At 40.2% G+C, this 23,941-nt stretch overlaps 1 protein-coding gene across 1 annotated transcript in view; it reads left to right on the top strand.

Moving 5' to 3' along the window:
- LOC126210657 (mitogen-activated protein kinase kinase kinase 10-like) overlaps window positions 1-23,941 on the top strand; it is a 696,141-nt gene that overhangs the window by 665,608 nt on the left and 6,592 nt on the right. The window contains exons 10-11 of the mRNA XM_049939988.1: window positions 675-959; window positions 13,794-14,125. Coding sequence (XP_049795945.1) covers window positions 675-959; window positions 13,794-14,125 — 617 coding nt within the window. The remainder of the gene's footprint in view (window positions 1-674; window positions 960-13,793; window positions 14,126-23,941) is intronic.

Below are 23,941 nucleotides of genomic sequence, written 5' to 3'. Positions count from 1 at the left end.
GTGTGACAGTGCGTGCAGAAACTACTGTCTGTGTGCTTCTGCAATGAGTGCGAAGCAAGTAGTGGGGCGTATGAGTGTCTATCACTTGGTTTTGCCACTCACATGCAGTGTTCTGTGGTGATGTTGCAACTGACATATTACTGCACGATTCTCCACATTATCAACAAGGCTGCACCATTTTGTTTTGGCTTCTCTGATGGCGTGCTGCAGTTCTGTGGTAAGGGCATCTCAATGTGTACCATGAACTGCAAACATGTACCTGCAAACAAACAATAATTTAATTATTTAACTTCATTTTTTTGAGGTAATAATTAAAACTTTATGACTATCTCTTGCATTTGGGACTCACTGTATAACAGTCAATTCTGTTGCCATTGTTCTTAATTAAGAGTTCAGTCCAGTTCCTGTTTTGCATGCTAATACAAATAAGTGAATACTCCTCTTCTGCCCAGAATGTTACAGATTTTTTAAAAATAGTGTCATTTACTACATAATTGCCATCGAGAAGCAAAGTTGTCCACATTTTTTACAAAGAGCCAAAGGAAATCTTTTTGTTTTAATTATTCATTGAGAGTAAAATGTTACATTTGAAGCAGCACAACTGTAACCATAATTTGAAATCCTAGTGTTGTTTGTTTTATCTGTTCATGCAAGCAGACATATTGCTATTTCAGATGTATCCGCCCCCTCCACCTGCACCTTCTGGGGGGATGCTGGAGCGGCACTATGCGGACTACGAGGACCTTCCGCCTCCACACATCCTCCCACACCACTATGCGAGCTACCAGCCGCCCCCGTACCCACACTACGTACCTGCAGCACACCACTATGCGGACCGTATGTACCCCGAATTTGCGACTGGTGCCAGCGCCACGCCCCCGACGGGAGGGTCTTACGGCTACCACGAGATGCAGCCTTACGATGGGAGCCGTGCCGTTTACGAGGGCAATCGCACGCCGGTAAGAGGATGGCTACAATTCGTGCCTTTTGTCTTTCACTTGTGTTTTGATGTTGAGATTTAAATGTAAAGTCACAAAATCTATAAGCAGTTTTTGTTTGTACCTTCTTCTGAAGTTTGTGGTTGTAAAAATCATACGTATGTACTATCTTGATAGAATGCAAATATTTTCTGTCATTACTTCATCACTCATTCTGATTACTTAACCATACTAATGAAACAAGGAGTATTGTACCTATCATCAGTTTATCTGCAATCCCTGGCCAAACTGTTGTTGTATTCATTAAGGATGGAAAGGAACACATTAGATCCCATCACTTATTACATTCTGTAAAACAATGTCAAAAACAAGTATATTTTCAACTAGCCAAGAGAATAAAACAATTACTGACTGGAGTTTTGTAACAGAATTTTAATACAGATAGTTACTGAACATGCTAAGAGAATAAAACATTTTAGTGATGTAATTATCTTTTAGATGTTGTAGCTCTTCTTTCATTATCTAACAAAATAGATGACTTGAATAAGGAAACCAGTAGCACAACAAATGGGAGAAACCACCTCCTCTGAAAGACTTCCACTACCCCACATCCAAAGATGTGATTACTCTCTGCATTGAAGTCTCTTCTCCTCCTCCTCCTCCTCCTCCTCCTCCCCCCCCCCCTATTTCTCCTGTCCTTCACTCTGTCTGTCCATCTGCCTCATGCCCAAATGTCAATAACAGTTTGAAATTGTGTGCCACCCTTCAAACACCAGTGCATCATTGCATAGCTGTAATAGCACATTAGTTGACGACAAAATACTTGTGCATTCGTGATGAATAAAATGTGTGTTTGTATCGGTTAAAACAAAGTATTTTAACTGATCTAAAACAACAGGAAAGACTAATGCATCAGAAACTGTAAGAAATAATACAAAAACATGATACAATATAGTGAGTTTCCCTCTGGAATGGACAAAAACCAGAGAAATATAAAACTTTTTGTTGTTTGTCGATGACAGATTGTAGAATGTATGATGTGCAAGGACTAAAGGAATGCACACAGCAACTTGTGCAGACACCTAAAGCTGCTACCACATTGAAACGCTAACCAACTAACTGTATCAATGCATGTGGGTGCCCACTGCAGAATGCCTGCACTACTTTTTTTTTTTGTTTTTATTTACACGTCAAGTTCCATAGGATCAAATTGAGTAGCAAATCTCCAAGGTCATGGGACATGTCAGTACATGAAATTACAATATAAAAGTAATAACAGATAAAAAATAAAATGTTTATGAACCCGAAAAAAGTCAGTCCGTAAGTTTAAGTAAACACAATCAACAATAAAAAAAGAATCAGCTTAATTTTTCAAGGAACTCCTTGACAAAATAGAAAGAGTGACTCATGTGGAAACTCTTCAGTTTCGATTTGAAAGTGCGTGGATTACTGCTAAGATTTTTTAATTCGAGTGGTATCTTACCCAAAATGGATGCAGCAATATACTGCACACCTTTCTGCATAAGTGTTAAAGGCTAATGCAAAATACCCAGACTCGTAAACAAGGATCGACAAGAGCTTAATGATCTTACACCTTTATTGCCTGAACCACCCGTTTCTGAGTCAAAAATATCCTTTTACAAGGGGAAGAGTTACCCCAAAATGTAATACCATATGACATAATCAAATGAAAATAAGCAAAGTAGACTAATTTTTGTGTCAAACGATCACTCACTTCAGATACCTTTCCAATAGCAAAAATGGCAGCATTAAGTCTTTGAACAAGATCCTGAATGTGGGCTTTCCACGACAGTTTACTATCTATCTGAACACCTAGAAATTTGAACTGTTCTATTTCACTAATCATATGCCCTTTCTGTGAAATTAAAATGTCAGGTTTTGTTGAATTGTGTGTTAGAAACTGTAAAAACTAAGTGTTACTGTGATTTAGCGTTAATTTATTTTCCACAAGCCATGAACTTAGGTCATGAACTGCACTATTTGAAACTGAGCCAATGTTGCACACAACATCCTTTACTACCGAGTTAATGTCATCACCAACAGAAATATCTACCTGTAGTACTAGAGGGCATATCATTTATATGAATATGGAACAGGAGTGGTTCCAACACTGATCCCTGAGGCATCACACCCCCCCCCCCTCCCCACCCTCCCTGACCATACCCCACTCAGACCCCACCTCACAGCCATTCTCAACATTGTGAGTAATGACCTTTTGCTATCTGCTGCTACAGTAAGAGGTGAACCAATTGAGAGCTACCTCCCGTATTCCATAATGGTCCAACTTCTGGAGCAATATTTTGTGATCAACACAATCAAATGCCTTAGTTAAATCAAATATTCCTAGTATTTGAAACCTTTTGTTTAACCCATCCAGTACCTCACAGAGAAAAGAGAATATAGCATTTTCAGTTGTTAAACGACTTCTAAAGCCGTACTGTACATTTGATAGCAAATCGTGTGATGTAGAATGTTCAATTAGCCTTACATACACTGCCTTTTCAGTAACTTTAGTGAACACTGATGGCATAGAAATAGGTCAAAAAGTGTCTACATTGCCCTTTTTTCCCTTTTTATAAAGTGGCTTTACCACTGAGTACTTTAATCATTCAGGAATCTGACCATTCCTAAAGGAATGTGGCTAAATACATGGCTAAATACATGGCTAGCATGTGCAGCACAGTACTTTAATATTCTGCTAGGCACTCCATCATATCCATAAGAGTCCTTAGTCTCAATTGATTTAATTATTGGCTGAATATCCCACTTGTCAGTATCACAGAGCAGTATTTCAGGCTTCAATCTCGGAAAGGGATTTGCCAAGAGAATTGTTTGATTCCCTGTAGAAACTAAATTTTTATTTAATTCACCAGCAATACTCAGAAAATGATTATTAAATACTGTACATATATCTGATTTATCAGTAACAGAAATATTTTTACTATGAACTGACTTTATATCATCGACCTTGTGCTGCTGACCGGACACTTCCTTCACAACTGACCGTATGGTTTTAATTTTATCCTGTGAATTAGCTATTCTATTTGCATACCACATACTCTTTGCTTTCATAATAACATTTTAAGTGCCTTGCAATACTGTTTGTAATGGCCTACTGTAGCTTGATTGTGACTACTAACATTTTGATCTAATTCTCATTTGGTTCTACACGATATCCTTATCCCACTAGTCAGCCACCCGGGCTGCCTGTTACTGCTAGTACCCCTTTTAGAACATTCTAATGGGAAGCAACTCTCAAAGAGCACGAGAAATGTATTAAGGAAAGAATTATATTTTTCATCTCTGTTATCGGCACTTTTGTCCAAGGTTTAAAAACTGTCTATTGCTGTTGGATTAACTTTCCTACATAATTTGTAATTATATGTCACATTTGTTTGAGTAAAAAAGCATTAGTGTTAAAATTTGTGCCTCATGGTCTGAAAGGCCATTCACCCTTTTACTAACAGAATTCCCATCTAGTAATGAAGAATGAATAAAAATATTGTCTGGCTGTGCTACTGTTTCCTGCACCCTAGTTGGAAAAAAACATTGTCTGCATCAGATCATATGAATTTAGGAGATTTACCCACACCCTTTTTCTTGCACCGTCATATACAAAATTTATATTGAAGTCACTACATATAACTAATTTCTGATACTTCTGGAATCAGGAACCCTCTCTAACTTGAGCAGAAATGCTCTGGAGTCAGAGTTAGGGGACCTATAAACAACAACAATTAGAAGTTTGGTTTCACTAAATTCAGCTGCCCCGGCAGAACATTCAAATTTATGTTCAGTGCAGTGCCATGATACGTCTATAGACTCAAATGGAACACTGTTTTTTACGTACATAGCCACTCCCCCACCACCCAAGGAACTCCGTGAAAAACATCCAGCTAATCTGTATCCCGGCAAAGGAAATCTCTGAATTGTCAAATTATTTCAGTGGTGCTCTGATATACCAATAATTTCAGAGTCAACATCTGTAAGCAGTTCACTAACTTGGTCTCTAATACCGCTTATATTTTGATGAAATATACTAATTTCTTCTCTACTTGGAAACATTATGTCCTCTGAATGTGAGCCCAAAGAGGGACTTGTTTTAAGCAGGTATACCTATCAGCTGACTTCAATCCAAGAAAGGTGCAGCTCTAACACTAACTACTACAAGAATTTTTCCACGAGTGATCCCACTACATTTGTTGCCTATAAGCTTTGCCAGCCTCCCCTTCCCATACCTATTGAGGTGGAGGCCGTGCCTAGTGAAACCCGATCTATTGATAGACCCAATTGGCACCACTGAAATGTGACGCATGACCTCTGCCATTGGTGCCCACTCTAGCCCCATGTTAACGCGCCTAACAGCTGCATTAAGATGAGGCTGATCATGGCACTGAAACAGTTGCATGAAATGCACATTAGTGCCACCAGTTTGAGTAGCTATCTTTAGCAGGTCACCACCTACATCATAATTCCTATGCCTATCAAGACTGTTCCCTGCTCCACCCACTGTCACTACCTGATCCTCCTTCGTAAAGTTCCTACATAACTCCCCTGTACTGTTAGTCAACTGAGCCAGCCGTGCACTAGGCTGCACAATGCTGGTGACCTGGTACTCACTCCCCAACACTTCCTGCAACTGCTGGTCCACACCTCTACCATGCGAACTACCTAGCAGCAGAACCTTCTTCTTTCTGTTAGATTATGCAACTAACCTATACCTCCAAACTGCTGAGGACTGTTACATGTTCCCTACATCTATGGCTGCAAGATGCTCCTCTCCATTTAACTCTGACAGTTGATCAAATTTATTGCATGTACACAAAGTAAAACTGTCTGAATACCTCCTCCTCCTCCTCCTTCTTGCCAACTGCCAGTTTCCATTTCCCACCACCCTTCCCCCTGCTCAACCTATCTAGTTCCTCCTTTGCATGTTGTAACTGCACCTGAAGTGCACAGATCTTACACTCCCACTCCTCTATCAACTTATTTCTACTACAGATTCTGCATTCCCAGGAGAGGATCTCGTTGGAATGCCCTCTGGCTTCCCCACTGCATTCCCCCCAATGAAAATACATTGAACAAATCCCTTACCGTAACCCACTACTCACAAACCTACGACACAGCCCACATGGTAAAATTTTACAGTTACTGAAAATTGGCAATATATGTCTACGTTACCTAAGTTCAGTTACACCAGTAGAACTATTTGTAGAACCAAAAATAGCAGTCTCGAAATTCTCTGTCTACAAAGGAAGCACTACTACACCACAGCTAATACCAATACCAACAATAATTCACAAAATTGTTAGCTAAAACCAAAAATTCAAGTGGCCACTGGAACAGTAGAAAATTTTACTGAAATATTTTACTAGGAACAATAAGAAACGTCAGCTGAAAACTAAAGCACAAAATTTGCAAAATGACTTCTGCGCATAGAAAACTCTAAAAAACATAGCGAGTGAACATTTCCAAAAGTTTATTAAATCATTATTTCGCCAAAAACAACATGAAACACCACCCAAAACTATTAAATTTAATACTGTATAACAGTGCACAAATAACTTTGCCAGTACTTAGCTTTATAACCACTACAGCTGCAATTGCACACTGCAAAATGTAAACACACTACTGAGGCATAAGGCTTGGACGAACGACGCAAGCACACTCATGAATAACAGACCACTCGAGTCAATAACACAGGAAGAAAGACTGAGATTAATAAAAATTCATTAATAATTTGCTTTTACAGCAAATATTAACACAAATAAACTTTAAAATAAGTAACTGCAGACTAAAACTTTATAAAATATTGACAAGCAATTTCAACAGCAGTGCAGCACACGTGACATCACACCAACGTACTGTGTTGCTGGCAGGTCTTATGTGATGAAGTGTCAACAGAAAAGCTGTTTAACTTGCTGAGAATCAAGACAAGGATCACCCTTTCTCAACTGTCGCTGGCGAGTCTCGATAAGTCAGTAATTATTCGGGCTAGGGCAACAGACAGCACTGGCAGTTCGATGTAGCATTTTGGGAGTAAATTGGTGAACATTTGTTTCTCGGTGCTCGCATATTTCTGCTCCTTGTGGACCCAGTACCCACATCCTTCAGTAACTAGCACACAGTGTCCTCAACAAACAGTGAACAATTATAGGCGAATATAAAACTACCAGCACAAATAAATGATAGCATAAACATGTAACATTTCATGACTAACTATGTAACATCTCTCTTCAAGCAACTGAAACTCCAAGGTTGAATATCAGTAGTATTAGGAAAAGCATAGATTGCTACTCACCATAAAGATCAACCATTGAGTTGCAGACAAGCACAACGGAATGACTGTTACACATTATAGCTTTCGGCCAAAGCCTTTTTTAGCAAAGAGGACCCCCCCCCCCTCCCCCCTACATACACACAAGCAAGCATACCTTATATACACATGACCACTTCCACTGGCAGCTCTGACTGGACTGTGACTCCTACATGTACAGAAACCCAGAGTGGCGTGGGAAAAGAGAAGGGATCACGGTATGGGTGGGGGGACAGAAGAGTGCTGTCTATTGAGGCAGGAGGTGATAAAGCAGAGGGGGTGGGTGCAAATTGTAGGGTGGAGGGAGAGGGGACAGTAGGGTACCTGTCATATCACCTCCTCCCTTTTCATGTCCCCTACACCCTTTGTGTGCCATCCTCTGCCAATGCATCTGCCCATCCTTTCCCCTTTCCTGCTCCCCTCCTTTTCCACTCTTCGTTTTATCCCCTCTACACCTCATCTCCCGATGCTGCGCCAGGCTGTCTCGTCAGGCCACCACCCAGTCCCTGCATGCATCAACAGACGGCACTCTTCTCTGTCCCAACACATACCCTGCCATCCCTCACAATTCCCCTCCTCATCCAGGCAGCTATTCACGTGACAGCCGCAGTCCAGTTGGAGCTGGCTGTGGTAGCGGTTGTGTGTATGATGTGTGGTTGCTTGTGTGAATGTGTGTGCATTTGCTTTGCTGAATGAGGCTTTATCTGAAAGCTATAACGTGTAACAGTTTTTTCATTGTGCCTGCCTGCACCTCAATGGGTCCTCTTCACAGTCAGTAGCAGTCTCTACTTTCCCTAATATATATTGTCTTCAGCTGTATATGTAAACGAATATAAAATTTAAAGCTTAGTTATGACTCCTCTGTGCATACAGGGTATTGGTAATTCAAGTTCCAGTTCCAAAGTGCTGTAGAAAGAAAACCACTGCTCAGAATTAAGCCAACTAGAATGACATAAAAATAAAATAAAAAACATGAAATGGGAGATACGATACTGCGTGAAGAGTTTGACAGAGCACTGAAAGACCTGAGTCGAAACAAGGCCCCCAGAGTAGACAACATTCCATTAGAACTACTGACAGCCTTGGGAGAGCCAGTCCTGACAAACCTCTACCATCTGGTGAGCAAGATGTATGAGACAGGCGAAATTCCCTCAGACGTCAAGAAGAATATAATAATTCCAGTCCCAAAGACAGCAGGTGTTGACAGATGTGAAAATTATAGAACTATCAGTTTAATAAGTCACAGCTGCAAAATACCAACACGAATTCTTTACAGACGAATGGAAAAACTGGTAGAAGCCGACCTCAGGAAAGATCAGTTTGGATTCCGTAGAAATATTGGAACACGTGAGGCAATACTGACCTTACGACTTATCTTAGAAGAAAGATTAAGGAAAGGCAGACCTATGTTTCTAGCATTTGTAGACATAGAGAAAGCTTTTGACAATGTTGACTGGAATACTCTCTTTCAAATTCTGAAGGTGGTAAGGGTAAAATACAGGGAGCGAAGGGCTATTTACAATTTGTACAGAAACCTGATGGCAGTTACAAGAGTTGAGGGACATGAAAGGGAAGCAGTGGTTGGGAAGGGAGTGAGACAGGGTTGTAGCCTCTCCCCGATGCTGTTCAATCTGTATATTGAGCAAGCAGTAAAGGAAACAAAAGAAACGTTCGGAGTAGGTATTAAAATCCATGGAGACAAAATAAAAACTTTAAGGTTCGCCGATGACATTGTAATTCTGTCAGAGACACCAAAGGACTTGGAAGAGCAGTTGAACGGAATGGACAGTGTCTTGAAAGGAGGATATAAGATGAACATCAACAAAAGCAAAATGAGGATAATGGAATGTAGTCAAATCAAGTCAGGTGATGCTGAGGGAATTAGATTAGGAAATGAGACCCTTAAAGTAGTAAAGGAGTTTTGCTATTTAGGGAGCAAAATAACTGATGATGGTCGAAGTAGAGAGGATATAAAATGTAGACTGGCAATGGCAAGTAAAGCTTTTCTGAAGAAGAGAAATTTGTTAACATCGAGTATTGATTTAAGTGTCAGGAAGTCGTTTCTGAAAGTATTTGTATGTAGTGTATGGAAGTGAAACATGGATGATAAATAGTTTGGACAAGAAGAGAATAGAAGCTTTCGAAATGTGGTGCTACAGAAGAATGCTGAAGATTAGATGGGTAGACCACATAACTAATGAGGAGGTATTGAACAGAATTGGGGAGAAGAGAAATTTGTGCAAGGGATCGGTTGGTAGGACATGTTCTGAGGCATCAAGGGATCACCAGTTTAGAACTGGAGGGCAGGGGGAAGGGAAAAAATCGTAGAGGGAGACCTAGATATGAATACACTAAGCAGATTCTGAAGGATGTAGGCTGCAGTAGGTACTGGGAGATGAAGAAGCTTGCGCAGGATGGAGTAGCATGGAGAGCTGCACCAAACCAGTCTCAGGACTGAAGACCACAACAACAGATGATGTTGTAAATGTCTTGACGTAAATCAGGTTGTCTAGAGATGAGAGATGAATTGCAGTAAAATTACTGTGGTTTGAGCTGCAAATTATAACATCTGTACTGTTCAACACATATGACGGCACAAGTTCAGCAGTCAATGACTGTGGCACTGTCAAGTTAGGTAAGCTTATCCACCATGGTAAGGCCCTATCACACTGGCTGGGAAAAATCAGCTTTTAATTGTCCTGGGACACATAAAAAGAAAAATACATCATTTTTAATTGTCTTTGGACAAAAAACTAAATAAAAAGTGAAATTAAATTGATATGTAGGTGTAAGTACTGTGCAACATTTCCCTGGCCTTTAAGAAATCCACCTGAGATTTCTCTGAGGTCTTGACACACGTGCACAGAATACAATTTATAAAATGTTCCTGATTCCTCTCTGTGTCTTGTTCAAACCACATGGTTCCTCAATTATGGTCTTCATTTTAAAACATTATTTTCTTAAACTCAATCCAGGGACCTCATTTTCTTACAAGGATATATTTCGTCAAAATTATTATTTATAAATTAACATAATCATTTTTCGCAGACTGTTCAAAACACTCCATAATTCACAATTGCTTTTATTCTTCTTTGCTTAACAGGAATTACATTACACTGATCCTCTCTTAACTATTCTTAGTTCTGTACATCAACCAGTCCACTTCTTTTATTTTCACACATAGACATGACCCCATTAAATCATCATGTAAAAACCAGTAAAACAAAATTACTAAAACTCTTCTTCCTTGGCAAATCGTTCCACACAAAATGGTTCCACAAATCATTTCTCACATTTGGAATTTTCCTTTGTCTACCTGGTGGCGTGGTACTCTATCTGGAACTTTGTCTTTGCAACAGTAGTGTCCCGTATGTTTCCTTAAAACACGCATCCTTACGAGGATGCTTACACAAAAACTACTTACAGCACTACCACATGCAGCATACTGGTGAGTATTTCAAATTACCTCTCTCATTTTACAGTCACTTACTAATTGACTATGCTTGCTATGCCCTTTTTTTCTATAACTTTACCTTTCACAACCAACTGCCTTATGCTTTTTGTCACTTTACCGTGTTTATTGTGTATTGAATTTTAGTGATGCAGTTTAGCTGGTTCTAATTTCACGATAATAGATTATTATGACAATATAACACACACATCTGTTCCCTTTGGCTAAATCAATGTCTTCTGGAATTTGGCTGTGCTTTTAAGAGCAATTACACAAAACTTCTTCTAATACTCATTTCCTGTAACACTGAAACAAGTATCATCAAATTTAGTCTCATCCTCAGGCACATATTTGTGAAAGGATTTGATCTCATCAGCTCCTTACAAGTTTTCATCTTTCTTCTCTTCCTCCATCCCCCATTTGGAAAAGGCGGTGCCACCTCCAGTAGCAATGAACCTGTGCCCTTCAGAAATAAATTCATTGGTACCACTTCCACATGCACAGCATTTGCAAAACAACTAATCTTATAGATAGCTTCCTGTGCATTCCCCATAATATCTACAATAAAATCACCACTGCAGTAGCTATTCAGTATACTGACACAACAGAAACAGTGTCTGAAAGTTGAAGTTGTAAAATACTGAAGCGAGCAAAGACCTGAACAGGTGCCTCGCTGCGGCTTCTCTTTGTGACAAATCAGTGGTACATGTACTTCCCTGTACATCTGGACCAGGCTTGACTGCCTCAAAAAACCACCACTATCATCCATTGGCATAGATACTACTACATCTAAATCAGTATCATCCATCTTGCTAGTCACACACTTACGTACTTCAAAACACACTTACTCCGTCTGGTACTACAGCTACTTCAGACCCTGCATTTCCACAAGATGTTGCAGCTGATACTTTCACATTACTTTCCGTATCTTCCACAATGCCAGTACTTTGCATATCAAGTAAACTTAAAGGAACTTCTACACCTTTATATTTGCCATTTTTCTCGAACCGAGCATCGTATTCATTCTCTCTCTTCTCCATCTGCTCTTGAAAAGTAAAATACCAATCTCATTTCCTCTCCCTTTCAACCCCTTTTTTCTCCTCTAAAGCTGCCGGAGCTTACATCTCTGATCTCGAATGCCATCTCACAGCAACACTTCTAAGTGGAGCACCCTGGGGTAGGACACTACAACACGTGGGGTATCGAGATCAGGATGTCGACAGTCGACCACCCGAGGACGTGCATCACAGCGACTCGGAAAGTAGGTACCTGTCTTGCACCCAAAAGTGTTATTAAAGCAGGATTCCGACATTAAGGATTTATTGTCCACAAAATACAGCAGTTGAGATACTGATGTTCAGGCAACCAGCAATGGTGGGAGTGCAGGAAGTGATTGCCCACCTGTTAGGTGCCGACCAGTGTACGGATGGCAGCCGTGGCAGCAGTAGATGAGTTACTGGTGTCAGTACCAGTGTTGTCACATGGCTGTTCCCCTGCAGAGTTAGCACACATTGTCATCTGCACTGTCTGAAGCAGCTAACAGTCTCCCCGGGAAGATGACCGGTGCACACGTCTCCATTGTAGATGACGCACAGGGAAGGCATCTACGAGCTCTTCTCGTACTACTAAAAATCGTGCTCTAGAAGTACTGTGGCCTCCCATCAGGAGAGAGACCACCGGCAGCACTGAAGTCTGCCACAGGAATGGAGCTGGGCGTCAGCTGTGGCACGCCCTCACGATGACAGACGATGATCGGCTCCGGGGCTGTGGCGAGTTAGGCATCTAGGAGGCCTCCTGGGTGGCGGCAGCCACGTCTCCCCATCAGACTTGACTCTGTAGTCAGTGCTGCAGCTCACAGTGACCCAGGCCTCACAGACAGAACTTGCTGCACCGTAGAAGACTGAAGACGAGTAGACGAGCAGAGGGTCTGCCGACATAGGCCTCCCCTCACGTTTGGATGGCTGCCGACTGAACAGAACTTGACCAGAGCTGAAGTAGTATTTACATAGAATGGGCTTAGTGCCATCACTTCATCCAGTTTTCTCGTCTGGCCAGCTCTCCCGGTTGCTTCGGGATTTCAGAACTTTATCTTTCGGGCGCTCTTTCTGTCGTGTCAGAATGCCGATTACTCGGTCTCGTGTCAGACTCGAGCTTTCCTACGACATTCTGTGCAATCGTTATCGTGACTGTATCTCTCTGTCACCGTATGTCATTCTGCTATGTTGTTGTTTTGTGTGCTCAGCAGATTTAAGGTATCACAATAGCTTCTGCATTTGCTGCTGCACCGTCGGTAATCTTTTCTCTCTGGAGTTACACCTGGCTATTGACCTGTTCTGCTCTACCTTTTGTGTTACCGGGAAGCTCTTGAAATTTTTCTGTTCACACCAAATTCACTATTTTACTGTGCAACGCCACCGACAGTATCTATTTAGGCAACAATTGTAAGAAACTGCAGAAGATAAATGTGTACTCAAACACCATTAGCAGCCAATTATGGTGGTGGTGGTGGTGGTGATAAGGTAAACTTGCACACTATAACTACTTGTAGTACAGAGAAGTATTTGAAGGCAGATTGGATGAAAATGGCTTACGAACTTTAATTCTTCTGCAGAACATACAGCCACAAAGCTACAGTGTCCTGCAATAAAGGGAAAAAAAGTGGTTCAACATGAATAACATATTTATAATTCATGATGGTACAGTAAGGGATGATTTATTTAATAGGCACATGCAAAACATCAAGGGACTGAAGTGTCAACTGGTAACTGTAATTTAAATTTTACACTAATTAACATAACAGGAATAGTGAAGGATGGACTAGTTGACTTGGAAACAGGTAACTTTCAATTTGTTATTCACAGCCTTTTCATGTAGAAAGCAGCAGGAAGGATGGCATCTATGAAGTTAAAAGTATGTAAAGTTTTTTTCTCTTTTCTGTTCGAAACCCTTTTAAAGTAAGGACAGTAGCATCCAATTCTTTAGAATGAACAAGTTTCATAGAATTTAATTTCAGAGATAACCATCTCGTAGTGAGATTCAGACGAAGCAAATTTCGCATCTGTCACAGGTCCTCGGTCGCAGCGGTCCCAGGCACCGACGGACACCGTCGAACGTCTCGAATGCGTCGTCCACCACAAACAGTGCTGGTGGAGTGAACCCCAGCTTCAGGCTGGAGGACGAGGGCGAGTACGGAGTGCCTGCCCCCCACTACCCGCCCCTGCAGGTCACGCAGCAGCTCCAGTACTACCACCGCAGGCAGGCCCTGCCACCACCGGCAACGGGTCCGGACTACGAGCACGCTCCGCCGCCCTACTTCTCTCGCCAGAACTCCTACGACTCGAACGCCTCTGCCGAGAGACCTGGCACGCTCGAAGTTCGACTGAGGTCCAGTTTACGCAGGTACTGGCATCTGTTATCTCTTTGTGTTTGCATAACATTAATCGTGTCATTTGAACTGTGTGCTGAGATAGTTGAACTGTTGTGGCAGTATGTTTACATTATCCCGTAATATGGGATGAACCCGGTCTCTGACAAAAATGTTGGAGGTGGTTGAGGGATATTTTCTGAGTATTTTCGTACAAGGGATCTCAGACTCAAGTGGCTCATTAAGAGTACTTTGATTTCCTACAATCAATTCTGACTATATCTATTGCATTTAAAGTCTCTTGATGACAGAGCAAATGTTGACAATATGTGACACGTGTTGTGCTTGGAAACAGATTCTTTTGACAGTGTTAGATGTATGTAACATAAGATATATTGAATTTAATTGATGAAAGGAAAAAAATAAAAATGCAGTAAATGAATCAGTCAAAAAGGAATACAAACGTCTCAAAAATGAGATTGACAGGAAGTGCAAAATGGCTAAGCAGGGATGGCTAAGGGCAAATGCAAGGATGTAGAGGCATATCTCGCTAGGGATAAGATAGATACTGCCTACAGAAAAATTAAAGAGACTTTCGGAGAAAAGATAACCACTTGTATGAATATCAAGAGCTCAGATGGCAACCCAGTTCTAAACAAAGAAGGGAAAGCAGAAGGTGGAAGGAGTATATAGAGGGTCTGTACAAGGGCGATGTATTTGAGGACAATATTATGGAAATGGAAGAGGATGTAGATGAAGATGAAATGGGAGATATGATACTGTGTGAAGAGTTTGACAGAGCTCTGAAAGACCTAACCCGAAACAAGGCCCCGGGAGTAGACAACATTTCATTAGAACTACTGATAGCCTTGGGAGAGCCAGCCCTGACAAAACTCTACCATCTGGTGAGCGAGATGTATGAGACAGGCGAAATACCCTCAGACTTCAAGAAGAATATAATAATTCCAATCCCAAAGAAAGCAGGTGTTGACAGATGTGAAAATTAGCGAACTATCAGTTTAATAAGCCATGAAAATACTAACACGAATTCTTTACGGATGAATGGAAAAACTGGTAGAAGCCGACCTCAGGGACGATCAGTTTGGATACTGTAGAAATATTGGAACATGTGAGGCAATACTGGCCCTACGACTTATCTTAGAAAGTAGATTAAAGAAAGGCAAACCTAGATTACTAGCATTTGTAGACTCAGAGAAAGCTTTTGGCATTGTTGACTGGAACACTCTCAAATTCTGAACATGGCAGGGGTAAAATACAGGGAGCGAAAGGCTATTTACAATTTGTACAGAAACCAGATGGCAGTTATAAGAGACAAGGGGCTGAGAAGGAAGCAGTGGTTGGGAAGGGAGTGAGACAGGGTTGTAGCCTCTCCCCGATGCTGCTCAATCTGTATATTGAGCAAGCAATAAAGGAAACAAAAGAAAAATTTGGAGTGGGTATTAAAATCCATGGAGAAGAAATAAAAACTTTGAGGTTCACCGATGACATTGTAATTCTGTCAGAGACAGCAAAGGACCTGAAAGAGCAGCTGAACGGAATGGACAGTGTCTTGAAAGGAGGATATAAGATGAAGACCAACAAAAGCAAAACGAGGATAATGGAATGTAGTCAAATTAAATCAGGTGATGCTGAGGGTATTAGATTAGGAAATGAGACGCTTAAAGTAGTAAATGAGTTTTGCTATTTGAGGAGCAAAATAACTGATGATGGTCGAAGTAGAGAGGATATAAAATGTAGACTGGCAATGGCAAGGAAAGCGTTTCTGTAGAAGAGAAATTTGTTAACATTGAATATAGATTTAAGCGTCAGGAAGTCGTTCCTGAAAGTATTTGTATGGAGTGTGGCCATGTATGGAACTGAAATGTGGATGATAAATAGTTTGGACAAGAAGAGAATAGAAGCTTTCGAAACGTGGTGCTACAGAAGAATGCTTAAGATCACATAACTAATGAGGAGGTATTGAACAGAATTGGGGAGAAGAGAAATTTGTGGCACAACAAGACTAGAAGGAGGGATTGCTTGGTAGGACGTATTCTGAGGCATCAAGGGATCACCAATTTAGTATTGGAGGGCAGCGTGGAGGGTAAAAATTGTAAAGGGAGACCAAGAGATGAATACACTAAGCAGATTCAGAAGGATGTAGGTCGCAGTAGGTACTGGGAGGTGAAGAAGCTTACACAGGATAGAGTAGCACGGAGAGCTGCATCAAACCAGTCTCTGGACTGAAGACCACAACAACAACAACAACAACAGTTGTACGTTTACTCTGGTACACAACACTATTGGTAGTGTTTACTGATGAAGAGTTGGTTGATATGCACCTCACATATAGATTCCATGATTGCAATTAGAGATTAGCTAAGCTATGGTATGCTGAGCTGTTCCTCCAACAAAGGCAACCATATCATTGTTCTTTTGTGTCAGTACATAGGTGCCTAGGAGAAATCGGATCCTTCTGTGTTAATTTTTGGCAACTGCATACTGTATTCTTTATCACTGTTGTAACCAAGTCCACGGAACCCTTGTGCTAGAATACTCAGAAAATACTCCTGTACACCTCGAGTCTGGTTCACCCTGCATTGTTGATAGGGATGAGTTGTTTCATAATTATGATGAAGAACTCTTTTAGTGTTATGTCATACACCTGATTCACTGAATCCACAGTAGAACTACCACATACTTTTAAAAAAATGGTTTTGTGAATTTAAGAGTTTCAGTTTATTGAAATATATCACAAATTACTTTGTTGCTCCATGGTTCAAAAACACTGACTAGAAGTAATAAAATATTTTTAATGACTTTCTTTTGTGCAAAGAATACTTTCTGTTTAAGTGAGGTGTAACACCGGAGTATTACCCCTAAGACATCAGTGATTGAAAATTTGCACAATATATTAACTTACTGACTTTTTATGGAAAAAGTAGCTAAACCTAAACGTTTTACCAAATTTACTATACAGGGTGGTCCACTGATCATGACGGCCAAATATCTCACAAAATAAGCGTCAAACGAAAAAACTACAAAGAACGAAACTCGTCTAGCTTGAAGGGGGAAACCAGATGGCGCTATGGTGGGCCCGCTAGATGGCGCTGCCATAGGTCAAACGGATATCAACTGCGTTTTTTAAAAATAGGAACCCCCATTTTTTATTACATATTCGTGTAGTATGTAAAGAAATATGAATGTTTTAGTTGGATCACTTTTTTCACTTTGTGATAGATGGCGCTGTAATAGTCACAAACATATGGCTCACAATTTTAGACGAACAGTTGGTAACAGGTAGGTTTTTTAAATTAAAATACAGAACGTAGGTACGTTTGAACATTTGTTGTTCCAATGTGATACATGAACCTTTGTGAACTTATCATTTCTGAGAACACATGCTGTTACAGCGTGATTACCTGTAAATACCTCATTAATGCAATAAATGCTCAAAATGATGTCCGTCAACCTCAATGCATTTGGCAATATGAGTAACGACATTCCTCTCAACAGCGAGTAGTTCACCTACCGTAATGTTCGCACATGCATAGAAAAAGCGCTGACACATGTTGTCAGCCGTTGTCGGTGGATCACGATAGCAAATATCCTTCAACTTTCCCCACAGAAAGAAATCCGGGGACGTCAGATCCGGTGAACGTACGGGCCATGGTATGGTGCTTCGATGACAAATCCACCTGTCATGAAATATGCTATTCAATACCGCGCTTCAACTGCACGCGAGCTATGTGCCGGACATCCATCATGTTGGAAGTACATCGCCATTCTGTCATGCAGTGAAACATCTTGTAGTAACATCGGTAGAACATTACGTAGGAAATCAGCATACATTGCACCATTTAGATTGCCATCGATAAAATGGGGGCCAATTATCCTTCCTCCCATAATGTCGCACCATACCTTAACCCGCCAAGTTCCATCATGGATTTTCCGTTGCCCAATAGTGCGTATTATGCCGGTTTACGTTACCGCTGTTGGTGAATGACGCTTCGTCACTAAATAGAATGCGTGCAAAAAATCTGTCATCATCCCATAATTTCTCTTGTGCCCAGTGTCAGAACTGTACATGACGTTCAAAGTCATCGCCATGCAATTCCTGGTGCATAGAAATATGGTACGGGTGCAATCGATGTTGATGTAGCATTCTCAACACTGACGTTTTTGAGATTCCCGATTGTCGCATAATTTGTCTGCTATTGATGTGCGGATTAGCCGCGACAGCAGCTAAAACACCTACTTGGGCATCATCATTTGTTGCAGGTCATGGTTGATTTAATCACAGTAGCCATACATCAACACGATATCGACCTTTTCTGCAATTGGTAAACGGTCCATTTTAACACGGTTAATGTATCATGAAGCAAATACCGTCCACACTGGTGGAATGTTACATGATACCACGTACATATAAGTTTGTGACTATTACAGCGCCATCTATCACAAAGCGAAAAAAGTGGTCCAACTAAACCATTCATATTTCTTTATGTACTACATGAATATGTAATAAAAAATGGGGGTTCCTATTTAAAAAAAAAAAAAAAAAAAAAAAAAAAAACGCAGTTGATATATGTTTGAGCTATGGCAGCACCATCTAGCGGGCCAACCATAGCGCCATGTGGTTTCCTTCTTCAAGCTAGACGAGTTTCGTTCTTTGTAGTTTTTTGGTTTGATGCTTATTTCGTGAGATATTTGCCCCGGTCACTATCAATGGACCACCCTGTATAGTGTGGCTTTGTTAGAGGTTGCAACATGGTTTTAAATGTACATGTGTGTGTGTGTGTGTGTGTGTGTGTGTGTGTGTGTGTGTGGGTGGGTGGGTGGTTGGTTGGTTGGTAGCAAATATTCCTGATTTCTGTTTTTCCAGGTATCTAACTCATTCTAAACATTATTAGAACATCTTCATAGCAGGCACCACAGCCATAAATTTGTTTTATGAAGAGGTGACATTTTCTAGTCTGGCAACTTTGAAATATAGAAACGTCTTGATCACACAGTTCTTTATTAAGCGTTGCACATTTCAAAATTTTGTCATCAGTCTGAAGTTTTGGAATAAAGTGCACAAAGAAAATAACTATAACAGATATGTACGTACTAACATAAGTATGCCTCTTAGTGATCCATATATAGAATTTTCAATTAATGTTGTACTTACATTTAAATTGAATATAATGCCTATCTCATCTCATTTAGATATACGAGAGTAAGTCAATTATTATCCACAAAGTAGTTACAAAATTTTATTGCAATCAAAGAGTAAACTTACAAGATCATTATTTTTCGATCTAGTCTCCTTGTGTTTCAACGCAGTTGGTCCATCATTATAAAAGCTTCCCGATGCCCTCATAAAAGAAGGTTCTCGGTTGAGCTGTGTGCCAGGAATGCACCACTTCTTTCACTGCTTCGTCCGAGGCAAATCGGCAGGCCCTTAATGCCTGTTTGAGTGGGCCAAACAAGTGATAGTCAGAAGGGGCAAGATCGGAACTATATGGAGGTGATCCAGTTATTCAGATTTGAGTTTCTGGAGTATTTCGGCAGTGTAGGCAGAAGTATGTGGACAGGCATTGTCGTGCAAGTCCTCGGCATTTGCTTTGAATTGCAAGCTTTAGCCTGGCAGTAACCATCTCACTGTAATGTACACTGTTTATTGTTGTGCCCCTTTCCCCATAACACTGGATGTTGTACGTCCCAAAGAATCGTAAGCATCAGTTTTCCTGCGGACAGTTGGGTCTAGAACTTTTTATCGCATGGTGAATTTGGATGTTTCCATTCCATACGTTGCTGTTTACTCTCAGTCTCGTAATGATGGCTCCATGTCTCGTCACCAATGATGGCTCCATGTCTCGTCACCAGTAATGATCCTGTCTAAGAAGTTGTCCCCTTCATTACCATAGCGATCCAAATGTTTTTTGCAGACATCCAAGTGCGCTTGTTTATGCAACTGTGTGAGTTGTTTTGGGACCCATCTTGCACCAACTCCATTTTGCACAAACTTTATGAAACCCAAGTCTGTTGTGGATGATTTCGTAGGCAGAACTGTGACTAATTTGCAGACGATGTGCCACTGTGTCAGTAGTTAATCATCCGTCTAAGAGAATAATTTCTTGTGAATGCACAATGGTTTCTTCATTCGTGACGGTAAATGGTTGTCCAGCTCCTTCATCGTGTGTAACACTTGTGCAACCATTTCAGAATTTTTCAATCCATTCATAGATACTCCGTTGTGGTGAAACACTGTTGCCACACTGTACAGAAAGTCTTTGATGAATTTTGGCCCCTGATATGCCTTCCGACCACAAAAAACGGATCACTGAACGTTGCTCTTCTTTGGTGCAAATAGACAATAGAGTATCCATAATTAACAGCACTGCAGCAATAATGAAACTACCTAGCAGCTTGAAAACTGCAAATATATAACATCAAATAAACAAAGCATGTATCATCAACGTAAAACAACAGTACTACCAAAATGAACAAAAATATAACTAAATTGCGGATAATAATTGACTTATCCTCGTATTTGACAGTAGAATTACACACTGCAATGAATTACATGTGAGAATATTGTTAACAACTTGACAAAGCTCCAATATGCTATTTTTATGGAGGTGTAACTCATATTGACAATAGTTAAAATTTTGCATAGCGTGAAATGTGCGTCATGAGGTAACATCATGAGAGACATCGCAGAGATAGTCGTTAGTCAATAATAAAAACAGAAGACATGTTTGAAACCATTAACTGCTGTAGTACAGTGTAAACATAGAACTGATGTAGATCATAAATAAAATATAAGTTGTGAAAGAATAAGTTTACAACCACCACAAAATGAAATGTTACCTATCTATCACCAGGTGTAGTCATGTTACAATACTCAAACATATAATACATGACATTCAACAGATTCATTAGATAAGCGTAGGTTAGGGGCAACACTCGAAATAAAAAGGAATCTAATATTACATTTAAAAGGATTTTTTTAATGTTTTAAAAGACTTAATAGTATAGTATTAGACCGTAGCAACAGCCCAGCTGTTATCTACTTACAACCATCACAGAGTAAAATGTTACAAGAGTTTGACTAACTGTAGTCATAGTACAATAGTCGATAAAATAGATAAAACACAATAGAACCATTTAAGTAAGCCCAGATGAGTGGCAACGATTTGAAATAAAATGAAAGCTAACATTACAAATTTTTCCCCTTTTTTTTCTTTCTTTTCTTTTTATTTTATATTAAGAAGCACAATGGTATAATATTGGACTGTATACAGCCTGATGCATGTTGTGATAAAATTGTAAAATAAGTCAAATGAGTAGTGTGAAGTACTGATGTTACTGAAATGCAAAGTACCAATATGATATGCAGTGTCTACAATTAATGGAGCTACCCAACAGGGCACATACATTTTGGTAACAGCCTGTGGCTCCATCTCTTTGGATGGAGTGAATCTACTGAGGAAGCCTGGCAAGAAAGCCCCGTCAGAACGGCCCATGAACAGTAGGAAGATAATTAATATACATTTAGCAGTAATGGTTGCATCGTATGTAGCTCACAAAGACAAGATGATTATGGCTAATCTAAGCAATCTCAGAACAGTTGGGTCAAGTCTGAGACACATTTTGTATAGCATCTTCAAATAAATCTAAGAACCAGTTCTTACTGAAAAACTCCTGCTCCTTAAGTAACCAGTGCAACTGACAACTTCAATGTGTATTCAGAGTCTTCCAAGATGTCTAATAAATGACTATGAAGGGCAAAGTGCAAAACCTCAAGTCCATCAGCTATCAGCAACAAGCCATTCTTCTTCATTTTCATATGTGTCCCAGAGCACTAGCATTATTGGGAGATGAATGCTCTCTGTATCCGTATCTTGTATACATCTGGTTTACTGAAAATACTTTTTGATTTGGGTCCTATGTCGTGCCTCAATTTCTTTCTTTCTTTCTTTCTTTCACTGGTTCCATGTCCCGCACTGGCGTAGGGTCGGCATTGTTAGGAACGGATTTGACAAGGTTAGTGGAAATGCGTGGCCGGATGCCCTTCCTGCCACCACCCCATACCCCCTGGGACGGAATTAGTGTACCCCTGCTGGCTGCGTCTAATGTAAGTCATGGAATAGTGTGAACGCGTTCAGATGTCTGCGAGTCGTGTAACTGAGGCGGATTGTGGGGACCAGCCTGGTATTCAACTAGCGGGATGTGGAAAACCGCCTAAAAACCACATCCAGGCTGGCCGGCACACCGGCCCTCGTCGTTAATCCACCGAGCGGATTCGATCCGGGGCCGGCGCGCCTACCCGAGTCCAGGAAGCAGCACGTTAGCTATCTGCTACCCTGGCAGGTCTGTGTAATGCTCAGTCACATGTGTTAATTAGCTCTTGTTTCAAACAACGTTAGTCTGTTTCAAAATTTTCATAATTTTGTCACAGTGGGGACTGTTATAGGTTAGATCAATGAAACAATCCTTTTTTTTTTACCCTCATCTTTTTACCAATTTGGATTTCTTCTTCTGTATAGAGTAAAACAATTTACGAATACTTTTAGCTTTATACACATTTTCTATACGTACTTGAACAATTGTCTGCAACTTCTTATACCTTGCCTTCTGACTTATATCTAACCTCAAAACCCTATGTATCATGAAGCAAAAATACGCACATTTGTAGGTGCTCAGATGACATGAATGTTTATTAATTAAAACATTGATGCAGATGCATTGACAAAATACTCCAAAAAGAAGATTATTGCCTTTCCTAGTAACAGAGAGCTCTAAATAATTTAATGAATTGTTCTCTTCCACTTCAAAAGTGAATTTAATATTAAGGTGCATGGAGCTGAAATGGGAACACAAACTAGAAATATCCTCATCACATCCTTCATAAAGTAGTAATATGTTATCTACATGACAATGACATGATTTAAATTTTGTCATGAACTCCGAATGTGAATAAAAAATGTGCATTCCAAATGACTGACAAAAATTGCTACCAGGGAACCAGCAAGTGAATTACCCTTAGCTAAGCCATTAGACCGTGAATACAATTTGTCATTAAAGTTAAAGGCTTTGAAGGATGAAGACAGTTATTCTTCCACAACCTCACCACGGGCAGCACATTATGGGTCAATAAATTTTTTAATTATATCAAGAGTATAATTGGTGTACATGAATTACAAGTTAACAATATCCTGTGAAGCTAAACAAGTACCATCTGTGACTTGAAGGGTTTTGATTTTGTCCATTAATTCATAGGAATCTTTTATACTGAATGTCTTTGGAAAAGTGTAAGCTTCTTTTAATTTTGTTTTGTTTGAAAATCTAAGTTTATAATTAGGGCTGGAACAAAGTTTTGTCATTGTGAAACTCATTCATAGGTTTGGATTTGATCTCAACTATTTCTGCGTTCATGAAGAAATTTTCAGTTTTTGTTAAGTAATCTGTGCCAGAAAGAACCACCTCGGAGTTACCTTTATCTCATTTTGTGACAATAACATACTCATGATGGAGTTTTGTGCTGGTATTGTTACGGCCTTCAGTCTGAAGGCTGGTTTGATGAAGTTATCTCCATGCTACTCTATCCTGTGTGATCCTCTTCACCTCCAAATAACTACTGCAACCTACATCTTTCTGAATCTGCTGTCTCAGAATGTGTCCTATCTACCGATCCCTTCTTTTGGTCAATTTGTATGATAAATTTCTTGTCTGCTCAGTTCTATCCAATACTTCTTCATTAGTTTCGTGACTGACCCTCTAACTACTTCCTTATTAGCTACGTGACTGACCCATCTAATCTTCAGCAATCTTCTCTAGCTCCACATTTTGAAAGCTTCTGT

This window comes from Schistocerca nitens, chromosome 10 (assembly GCF_023898315.1).
Source record: "Schistocerca nitens isolate TAMUIC-IGC-003100 chromosome 10, iqSchNite1.1, whole genome shotgun sequence".
NCBI lineage: Eukaryota > Metazoa > Arthropoda > Insecta > Orthoptera > Acrididae > Schistocerca > Schistocerca nitens.
Note: the sequence above shows the minus strand (reverse complement) of the source record. Positions and strands in the feature narration are given on the sequence as shown.